At 41.8% G+C, this 10,864-nt stretch overlaps 1 protein-coding gene across 5 annotated transcripts in view; it reads left to right on the top strand.

Annotated features, from left to right (window-relative positions):
- The first annotated feature begins 3,303 nt into the window (after positions 1 to 3,303).
- The window catches only part of Gria2 (glutamate ionotropic receptor AMPA type subunit 2), a 126,297-nt gene continuing 118,736 nt past the window's right edge, over positions 3,304 to 10,864 (top strand). For 2 of the 5 annotated variants that reach the window (XM_055596543.1, XM_055596542.1), the window contains exons 1-2: positions 3,305 to 3,876; positions 4,394 to 4,534. In XM_055596543.1, coding sequence (XP_055452518.1) covers positions 3,789 to 3,876; positions 4,394 to 4,534 — 229 coding nt within the window. In that variant the 5' untranslated portion in view covers positions 3,305 to 3,788. Of the gene's footprint in view, positions 3,877 to 4,393; positions 4,535 to 10,864 lie in introns of all 5 variants that reach the window. The other 3 variants (XM_055596539.1, XM_055596540.1, XM_055596541.1) reach the window with 2 other exon arrangements.

The following is a 10,864-nucleotide window of genomic DNA, read 5'->3' as shown; positions in this document are numbered from 1 at the left end:
TCATGCTATTATTGTTTCTTAATTGGGAAGCTCAAAACATATGTATCTTTACATCTAGATCCTCACAATTCTCCCTCACCTTTTTCTGGTGTCATAGGAAATAGAGTCACATGATCAGAACACTGGAATATCGTTTTGTTTGCATGAACTGTCCTTTGGCCACTTCCCATGGACATAATGCCATGCTAGTCTGCTGTTGAATTGCAGCCAAGCATTTCGGATTATGGCACCTTTCACTTGGTCAAACTTCATCAGTACGAAGTATAATACATGTGCTTATAGTACATATTTTGACTAGGAATATAGCCAGAAAGTTGTTTGAAGTCTATTTAAAATTCCCAGCACTCAATTCACCACACATGGCAACATTTCCTTATGAAAATTATTTTTATTATAGAATACGAATATAAAAATTTGAAGACTTGGTGAATATGTAGATTTTTAAATAGATTGTGAAAATTTGCTTTAAAAATCAAAAGAAAATTGAAATTGATATAACATTACACCAAGGTAGAAATGAACAAAATTATATCTAACTCTTATCATGGTATGAATTATATTTAAATTTAAGTACATACTTAAAACAACATCACAAACAAACCACTGAAACAATTAATGGAGAAGATAATGTCTTTTTTTTTTCTTATTTCTTTTTGTGAATTTTCTTTGGTCTAAAAGAAAATTCAATGTCTTCATAGTTTCCAGAAATGAACAGCAGAGGGCAGAAAACAGCAACTTGGGTCTTGGAACCTATTCTATTCAACTTCTTTGTGATATTCAAAATCGACTTTATTTAAAATAAATATTAAAAAACATGAAGATTCATGGCTTTAAAGGGTAAGCGTAGGTCATGTGAAAACTAAACACCGGTGGTTTTCAATTTATTGTATAAACCATTTACTCCATTCAGTTTAACTTCATTATAGTTAATTAGACAGCATTCTGTGGCCAAAAGAAATATTTACTACCTAATGTGGTGTATTGAAAAGCTTCGTAGAAGATCATATAAATGTAATTACATTATATTTTAGTAGAAAATGCTTCTTGCTGTGTGAAAGTCAGATGTTTACCTAAACTACCAACACAGATTACTAGAGTAGCAATTGAATATCAAAAATGCTTGATAAAATTTTATGGATTTTATGTACCAATTACAATTTGTCAACAGGAAGTAATATTTGTTAAGGTTGTGCATATTGCCTGGGAGAATGCATTATGATTCAGCAAATTTATGTTCTTCTAAGACATAGTCCAGTCAACTTTGAGTTCCTGTCTGCCCTTGAATTTCAAATAGGTTAAGATGAAAGAAGCTTTTGAAAAATCTCTTTCTTTTAAATTTTAATTTGCTTGACAGACACGTTAAGTATCACGCATTTCCCCAAAATCAAACTACTTTCCCTTTATGTCTAATTATCATCCCAAAGCACTTCAGATGAGACTGACGATGCTTTGGTGGAAAGAACTGAATAGCCAGAAAAAGAAGAATGTGACTGAAGGATATTTTCCTCACTGCATCTGTTGATCTGGTTCTTGCAGATGTTGAAGTTCGTAAACTTCCAACCACTCCTGCAGTGGGCGTTAGAGATGGAAATGTGTGCAGTTTGTTTGATTATTCCTTTTGTAGCGAGCTGGGATATTTATAATTCTTGTTTTGTCCACACTTTTATTTTTACTGATATTCTACAAGCCTTCGTGTCTGTCTGTTCAGAGGACCCACTTAATAGTTGCTGTAGAGTTTTCAGTTCACAGGTGAAGTAAATTATTGGTTATAAATAGAAGGCATTTTCACCTATCATACATAAGCTTAGTACATTATACTTACATTCTGCATTCTTGGCTTAAGAACATACATGCATGCACGTACACACACACACACACACACACACACACACACACACACACACAGATCCTAACTTGAAATCACAAGCTTACAGTATTTAGAAGCCACAGAGATAATGTTGCATTTTGCTCTTTTCATCACTTCTCATTTTGTGCTGAATATCTATTTTAAATATATTTCATAAATGGGGAATTTGAGACTCAGTGTGACTGAGGGATTAGTATGAGTTTAGATGGTTGAGAAGGAAGCTGCCTTGTGTGGTGCTGAAGTCACATTTTCTCTACAGTTTATGACCATGAAGTGCTCTCAGGACTTGAGGCCATTAGCAGACTCTCCCTTTGATGTTATCATCTTCAATCTCCTGGCTCCTGGCAACACTTCTTTGAACTGAGACTTCTTTTATTTCTTTGTTTAAAACAAAACACATCCCATTTTGTGAAGAATTTCTGATGTTGCAGAGAGAATTGACACAGCTGGCGTGTGGAGATGGCTTGGCGCCAGTAGTACATCCAACCTGAATTTCACAGGCATATACAATCTTCCGTACTCTCTACCAACCCCCTTCTCAAAAACGTTGATTCCTAACCTATTCTTTGTTTTCTGGATGTTCAAGCAGGCTTGGTGTAGTGAGGTATCCTATATCCTGGAGGCAGTGATTATTCTTTAAACTTAAATCCGAAATGTGTTGGGGTACCTGGCTTGTAACTAGGAGTCTGGGAAGACTGTGGAGCCATGCAGCCTTTCTAGACTACGTTGGTCTATTACCCCACCCCACCCCCCATCCCCAGAAACCTAGATTCCTTTCAATCCACATAAAGAAGGGATATCTAAGAGTCTACAGCAGGGGGGAGTCTGCCCTGAAGAACAAGAACAATCCACAGGCAGTGAAACCACAACCCAAAGGGACATCCTCCAAAGATGGATTTCCACACAAAGCCTTTCAAAGGTCCAATCCAGTTACTTTTTTTTTTTTTTTTGAATCTTTTGTAGTTAAGGATAGAATATTGGGTTTCCCTGGGATTATGCCTACATCATAATTTTGGGAACATTCCCTTCAGGGAGTATTTTGTTTGCTTCTTAGTTGGGTCAGGTGTGTGGATGTTGTTAAGTGGATTTTGAGACTATCAAATCGGATTCGTTTTGTTTAATGTAAAACAACAGTGCCCCACGGAAGAAAGCTCCACCGCCAACAGCAATTAGCAGTTTGGCTTCCTAGGCAGAACAACCGGAAATCAGTTTTGCAGCCAGCCCTTGGATCTCTGCAGCTAGGGTTAGCCTTGCAACCTCAGCCTGGGGCGGGGACGGAAGCGCTGTCCTTGGTGCTAAAATTCAGATGCGCAAGGCTGGAGGTCTCTAAGAGGCACCAGGCTGCCCGGCTCTGAGCCGCGCTCTCTCGGCACGGCACCGCGCAGGAGCTGCCAGGGCTGTTGCGGGGTGCAGGGCGCTGTGCGAGGGAGGGGTGGGTGCGCAAGCCCGCCGCCTGCCTCGAGTCGCGCACGCGCGCCGGGGACTGCCTGCCCCTCTCTGTGACTTTGCTGTGTGAGTGTGTGTGTGTGTGTGTGTGTGTGTATGTGTGTGTATGTGTGCGCGCGCGCGTGTGAGAGAGAGGAGAGAGAAGAGAGCTCGAGAGAGGGTGATTGTGTGAGCGCACGGGAGGGTGCTGAATATTCCCAGACACCAGGGCCACAGCGGCAGCTCCGCCGAAAACTGCATTCAGCCAGTCCTCGCGACTTCGGGAGCGGGGACAGGACACCAGGCATCGGCAGCCACCAGCTAGACCTGGGAAATAAGGATTCTTCTGCCTTCACTTCGTGTTTTTAGCAGCTCATTGCTAAATTTCGACCTCAAGATGCACAGGATCTAATTTGCGGAGGAAAACGGCCAAAGAAGGAAGAGGAGGAAAAGGGAAACGAGGGGATATTTTGTGGATGCTCTACTTTTCTTGGAAATGCAAAAGATTATGCATATTTCTGTCCTCTTTCCTCCTGTTTTATGGGGACTGATTTTTGGTGTGTCTTCTAACAGCATACAGATAGGTAGGTGCCTTTTGTGTTATGCCTTTGAATTGTGCATAATTTGGTGGTAATATTTGTTCACAGTAGGCAAATTAATTCATGTCATGTAGACTTATGTCATACCTTGACTGCATTCCAGATTTAAACTACCTAGAATATACATAATTTTCTTAGGCTGAAGCAAAAAGAAAGGACTATGCCTTTTGACACAATAGAGGGGAAGATCTGCTCATTTCTGACCCGCGGACCGCAGTACTTCTGCCTTGAAGGCACCTCCTTACTGTGCTCAGATTTCCTGGGGGCATGAACGGAAAGCTTGAGATTAAGGAGGAGAACATTTCTGGCCCCGAGACTTTCCTCTTTTCCTAGACCCGTTGGCCACCTTTTGGATGTCCGACTCTGGGTGCCCAACTCGGTGATTCCGTTTGTTCCAGCGGTTAGTATGAATAAGAGAGCGGAACCGCTGGGTGCTAGCAGCTCTCTCTAATCTCTCCAGTACTCTGACACGGTGCTCTTGCTTGCTGTTTGTTCTTTGCAGGGGGGCTATTTCCAAGGGGCGCTGATCAAGAATACAGTGCATTTCGGGTAGGGATGGTTCAGTTTTCCACTTCGGAGTTCAGACTGACACCCCATATCGACAATTTGGAGGTAGCCAACAGTTTCGCAGTCACCAATGCTTGTAAGTAATGAATATTCATGTCTTTCCAGGGCTGCACAGGAAAAGCAAGCTAGTGAATGTGAGTGTGGGACGGTGTGTGTGTGCGCGCGCTTGTACGTGTGCGTGCACGCGCGCGCGGTGCTGGTCTGCCATGTGTGGGTGGGAGTAACTGCACACGCGCGTGCGTGTGAGGCACAGGGAGAAGGTGGCTGCAATCCTCGGGACCCCCACTGGCCGGCGGGCGGTGTTGAGGGGGTGAAAGGCACCGAAGAGTGTGTCAGTGTGCGCTGGGCGAAGCTGGGGTGGGGTCGGCTTGGGCCAGCCTTTCTCGGGTTCAGGGGGCTCTTACTTAATTCTGGAGCCTCCAGAGAGGCTGTCCCAACCCCCTCCCTCTGGCGTGCCTATTGGCACCCTACCAACGGAGAACACGCCGTTCCCCAGGGCGCCGTGGGGCTGTGGGACAGGTCCCACGGGAGACTGCCTTCGTCCTATATCCTGGCAGGGCGGCTTCGACCCGCCGTCCCCGCAAGCCCCGCGTCCTTCCGCTGCACGGGACAAGTTCACACAACGCCTGTGGAGTTGGGCCTGGGGCTGTTATATAATGCCCACCCGAGGGGCGCGGGCACGAGACTGACGCAGGCCCTGGCTGGCCGCTGTGAGCCGGCAGGGAAGGGATGAGGATGCGGGCGGCCGGGGTCCGGGTGGCGATGCGGATGTTTGCCAGGTTGGGGGATCCAAAGCGCCCCGGGTTGCCGGCGGGATGAGCCTGCGGAAGGCGAGGTCCGAGCTCGGCACCCGAAGCTGACGCCCGGGGGCGGCGAGGACGGCCGGAGTGCTGGCCGGCCGGGCGCGAGTGCTTCGCTCCAGGGCCGCAGGCTCAGGCTCGGGCGCCCGGAGAAGGAGGTGACTCGATTGCATCCGGCTGGGTTTGAAAATGCTGGGAAGTCGCAGACCAGCCATTTTAGCCCCTACAGTTTCCAGCGTCAGCCCTGGCCTCCGCACAGGGGAGCTCGCGACGCCGCTCTGGCCGGGCTGCGGGCAGGTTGAGCGGAGTCCAGCTGCTCGGGAGGTCGCCCCGGGCGGGCCACCAGGTCCCCGCGCCGAGGCAGCCTTCTGCGCGCTCCCTGCGCCACCATTTCCGGCCTCCAGCCCGGCAGCTGTTTCCTGCCTTGACGTTCTCAGCTTCCATTCCATAGATAACAATTCGGGGAAGATTGGCAGGTGGTTCACCTCCCACTTTGGATCCCATGCACCAGAGCAGAAAATCACCAGAGGAAATGCCCAAGGCAGAGGTCCCACAACCGGTTGCCATGCCACCCACGTTCCCCTGCGAAGCCTGTCATGTATTCAGTGCTTTAGCTCGGCCACGCCAGGGACAGCAGATTGCAACTCCTGTCGCCAAATAAATGGGAAAAAAAAAATGCATAAGGTGATAATGTGATCGTGGTTATTTACATGACCAGAATTCTAGGTTTTTGAAGGAGGCATTTAAGACGCTAGGAGTTCTTTTAAAATGCCAGTGTTAGGCTAGATCTAACAGGAGAGATAGAGATGGTGGAGAAATAGAGTTAGAGACAGAAAGCGACAGACAGAGAGAATTTGCTCATACAAGAAACAGCAGATGGCTCAGTGGGTTGAAAGCATCTCCATCAAGCCTGATGACCTTAGATTACTCCTGGGGCACCTGGGTCCAGAAGGAGAGAACCGACCCTGAAAGTTGTCATCCGGCTTCCACGTGCCCCTTTCAAATAAGTGGGTAAAATATTAAAATGTAACAGAATGGCGTAGAAAACTATCTCAGTACAATAGATTTTATTACATAACAGGTGAAAACCGGTTTTAAATGAACGCCAAAGGCGTCTGTACTTGACCTATTTACCCACTGAATTGGGCTGTTACTGTGCTATCAAGAAGTTTGTTTCTTGCGAGTTAGTTTGAAGTGCTCCTGTGTTGAGTTTTAACCAGCTCTATCTGTATGCACAAATGCACTGTCACAGTGCATTGCGAAGTCGGTGTGCACAGATTCTAAAGTAATGGCAAGACGTTTTGAAGATAGTTAATCAAGAAGTTGACTATTGTTAAACAAAACAAAACAAAACAAAACAAAAACCCTGGGAAAACACCAGACAAGTCCACCAAACTAAATGAGTGTTTATTCCAACAGGTGCGGAGCCACTGCAGCGGGGCTCTCTAAGGGTGAGAGATGCTAGTTTGTGTTTCGCACATCCTCAAGCCGGTGTTATTGAATGGGTCTGTTTCTAGTATTGCAGTAAGGTATGTGGCGAGAGTATGCACATACGGAACAAATGCATACTTTTCGTTTAACTCCCGGATTCCACATATCGGAGCACAGTTCTGATAAACCAGTATCTTCAACTTTTCGTTTTCTTTATAGATTTTTCTTAAAAAAAAAAAAGTGAAGCAAAAAAATTTAAATGTGCATTCCCAGATAATAAAACTACCCCCCATCATTATAACCAGGCACCAAAATAACATGGAGGAACCCAGCGAAAGGAGGTCGCCAGGAGAATTCCGCACCTTGATTTTTGCAGCGTCTATGCTGTAAGGTTACTGACTGCTACAGACAACTAGCAGCTACAGAAAATGAGGCTCTGTAGACAGGATTTTCTAGAGCCCACACTGGTTCACAGTACAGAGTCAACTGCAAAAAAATATTAGGACAGCAGAAATGGTACAATTATTTTAACCTTTTAAAGAGAAGAAAGGAGATAGGAGGGATACGTGGGAAGCATAACCAAACAAGCGTTTTTCAATAAATGGGAGTGTCTGCTCTCAGATGTGTGAAGCTAAACACGATCATGTTAATTCTGCTCTGGATTTTACTCCAATGCAGATAATTTGTTTCCTTGCTGTATGTAGAATAGAATGCATTCAGTGCACTGACAGATAAGATCAAAATGTCTTTCCCCCATTTTCTCTGGAAACCTTAGGAGGTCTCTCCTCTAATGCCATTGCCCAGTTACATGAACCACCAATTCCTGCTTCTGAACTAGTTTATTCTGTATCTTAATTAGTGTACAGAAAAAAAAAAAAACCAACAGCATTAGATTTATTTGTTAAGGAAGCAAAGCTTTAGAATCAAGGGATGTCATTTTGACAGAGGAAAGGATCTGCTTAGCTATTTCACTGTGTTTCGGAGACGGATGCTCTTACTCAGGGACTTGAGGCTGACATGGAGCTCACCATCTGAGGAAGTCTATGGAACGGTTTAAGAGTTCCATGAAAGGAAGTCGTTTTATGCTGATCAGGAATGTGCTGTGCTGCTCTCAGCTCCCACACCTTTTCAGTCACAATGGCATAATGAGAGTACCTGTTTGTTCCATTTGTCTCCATGGATACCGGAGAGATAGAGACAAATTTCCAATGTGATTTTTTTTCTTGTGTCTTTTTCTCTTCCACCTTTTTCTTTTTTCTTTTCTTTTCTTTTTTTTCCCTGACTCTTGTTTTTCCCCTCTTCTCCCCTTTTCTTACTTTTTGAATAATTTTTTTCAAATGAATGTTTAAACAAGGCTTCATTATGAGAAAAAAAAAACACAAGTTAAAAGAAGAGAGAAAATTGGAACTATCATATCAGCAGAAGTGGGAAGCAGTGAAAGACCTCAGAATCCATCCATCCGTCCATCCATCCATCCATCCATCCATCCATCCATCCATCCATCCAAAACCATCTCCTCAGTGCCTTCAAATTGTAAGAGAATAAATGAATGTGTTCTACTGCAATTGCTTTCTGTTCATTTACCTCAGCGGCCTCTCTGTTTTGAAAACTTCACGCTTTTCATCTGGAGCAGCCTCTGAGGTCTTGTCTGAGTAGTATAGTGTGAGTATGGAAAGGTACTCTAATAGTTCTTCATGAATAATTCATCATGGTAACCAAAACTCAATTTTTGAAAAAACTATAAGTTGATATTGGTGTTTTTATGAACACCATATAGTCAGCTGACAAAACCAACAGGAATTTTTTTAATTATATATTATAAATGATTTTAGTAAATTTTAACATGGCATTAATTAGAAAAAAAAATTTAAAAAGGAAACTTTCTTAAATAAGCTATACATATGAGTATCTGATTTCCTAGAATTTGGAGATTAAAGAGAAAATGCTAAATTTGCTCATAGAGATCTGTTTTTATTTTTTCTAATGAATGATTGTGATAAATGACTATTTGTCTAGCTAATAGTAATTTAAGAATTTTATATTTTAATTCTATAAAGCAACACAAATTGTAAAAATTTAAAAATTAAATTTAAAAAATAATGATTACAATTTTATTTTTACTCTAAGCCAGCAGATGGAGATGTTGGAGAAAAGATTGTGCTCCAGAAAACTATCGTGCACACTGAATACCTTCTTCTTTTTTTCAAAAAATATTTATTTTTGATTTATTACAATTTATTCATTTTGTATCCCAGATGTAGCCTGCTCCCTTGTCCCCTCCCAAATGAATACCTTCTAGGACCTCAAAAATAAATTAATCTGGGGAAGGAAAAAATGTAAATTAAATATAAATTGAAAGAATTAAATATAATACTTACTTGGAAATATCATTCAATAAGTACTTTAAGAAACAGGTTGCCTTAGAGTTTATTTTTTCAATTAAAAATTTCTATATATCTTTGCAAACTTGATTCACAAAATTACATGAATTATAAAATCTATTAAAAGAAAATGAGTTTTACATGCACATACATTTGTGTGTGTGTCAGATTTTAAGCCTAAATTTTACTAGATATTGGTTCTCATGTGCCTTTCCTATCACTGGATTTTATTACTGCATTGTATATCTGTGGCCATCAAATTATTTAATGCTTGACGGCCTTTATTACACTGTACATGAAAGGAATCCTGTGTATTTGGGGGGCATATGTGTGTATCTGTGGTTTTAACTGTAGTATGTACATAGTAATTGATTGCTTAGACCATCACATATAGCAATTTTCCTTGAAAAATATACTAAAATTACTATTACTAACTTTAATATGCAAGATTTTAAAGAAGCCAGAACTAACTTGGATGCTGTTAAAATAAGTCACGTATGAAGGACGTGAACATAAGCCAGAAAGAACACCTACTGGCCTTGTAAATATTTTTATCTTCAACTAAAATATTAGAAGAAAGAAATAACTCACATCAGAATAATTAATTCATTGTTGAATTATTTGTACCAAAAGTTTTGTCCTTTACTTATTAAAGGAAATTCAAGAAAATTGGAGAGCAGATGAAGCAGAAATCAGATCACAATTGGTAAAAGTTATTATATTTTGGACTGAGAGAAACTAGGTGCGCAAATAAAATCATGGCGTGAAGCTTTAGCGTGCATTGGCATTTGATTACTATTTGAAGTCTTGCTGCTTCAATCTGCTGACTCCAGACCCAAGAGGGTTTTTTGTTTTACAGCAAACCTGTGAAGGGCCAGGCCACTGCACTGTGACACTGTGACAACTGGGTGCTGACTCATGCATCTCCCAAGCCCTCTTGGCATCTAGTGGAATATCCCTTCAAAACATTCAAGCTATGTGTAGTCTTGGCAACTGTAAGGAAAAGAGCATCTGTTTGCTAATTATTCCAGTGTATCAGACACTGTAAGGAAAGTCAGCAGACACAGGCACTCGCAGAGCACTTCTGTTCCAGAACATCAACTAAACTGAAATGAGGAACTATTCTATTTTTTCTCACCTTTTAATCTTGTATTAGAGTTGAATATTGACTATGGTTTACTGATCTCTGCGTAATATTTCCCCTTTTCCTATACTGGACTCTACTGAAGATTCATTGGATCCTAATGAAAAATTAAAGCTCTTCAAAGGGAATCTTTAGTCAAAATTTCTGAGATTATCTCAAGTGAGCTTGATAACATTCAAACCTCTTAGAGCATTGTGCCGCTTCCATGGAATCAGAAACTGAGCTTTTGAGCTCAAGTCTAATATTTCAAAGATGGTCATGATTTAAAATTTTATATACATCCAAGTTTTTTGAAACATTTACTAATTTTGAAGAAAATGAATGTTGTTCTTATATTTTTTAAGTGAACTCTTCCTCTAATGTTATTCTGCTGTCCATGATATTATACAAAATAATTTTTTGCACTCATTCTTTTAGTGAAAAAAATTAAGTGAGATGTCCACAATTAGAAATCTGTATTCTTGCTGGGCAGTGGTGGTGCACACCTTTTAGTCCTAGCACTTGGGTGTTAGAGATGGGTAGATCTCGGTGAGTTGGAGGCCAGCCTGGTGTATGAAGGAAGATCCAGAACAGGCTATGCAGAGAAACCCTGAAAAATCTATCTATCTATCTATCTATCTATCTATCTATCTATCTATCTATCTATCTAT

This window comes from Psammomys obesus, unplaced genomic scaffold (assembly GCF_907164565.1).
Source record: "Psammomys obesus unplaced genomic scaffold, mPsaObe1.curated_primary_1811, whole genome shotgun sequence".
Lineage (NCBI taxonomy): Eukaryota > Metazoa > Chordata > Mammalia > Rodentia > Muridae > Psammomys > Psammomys obesus.
The sequence above is the reverse complement of the archived record's forward strand: the minus strand, read 5'-3'. Positions and strand labels throughout refer to the sequence as shown.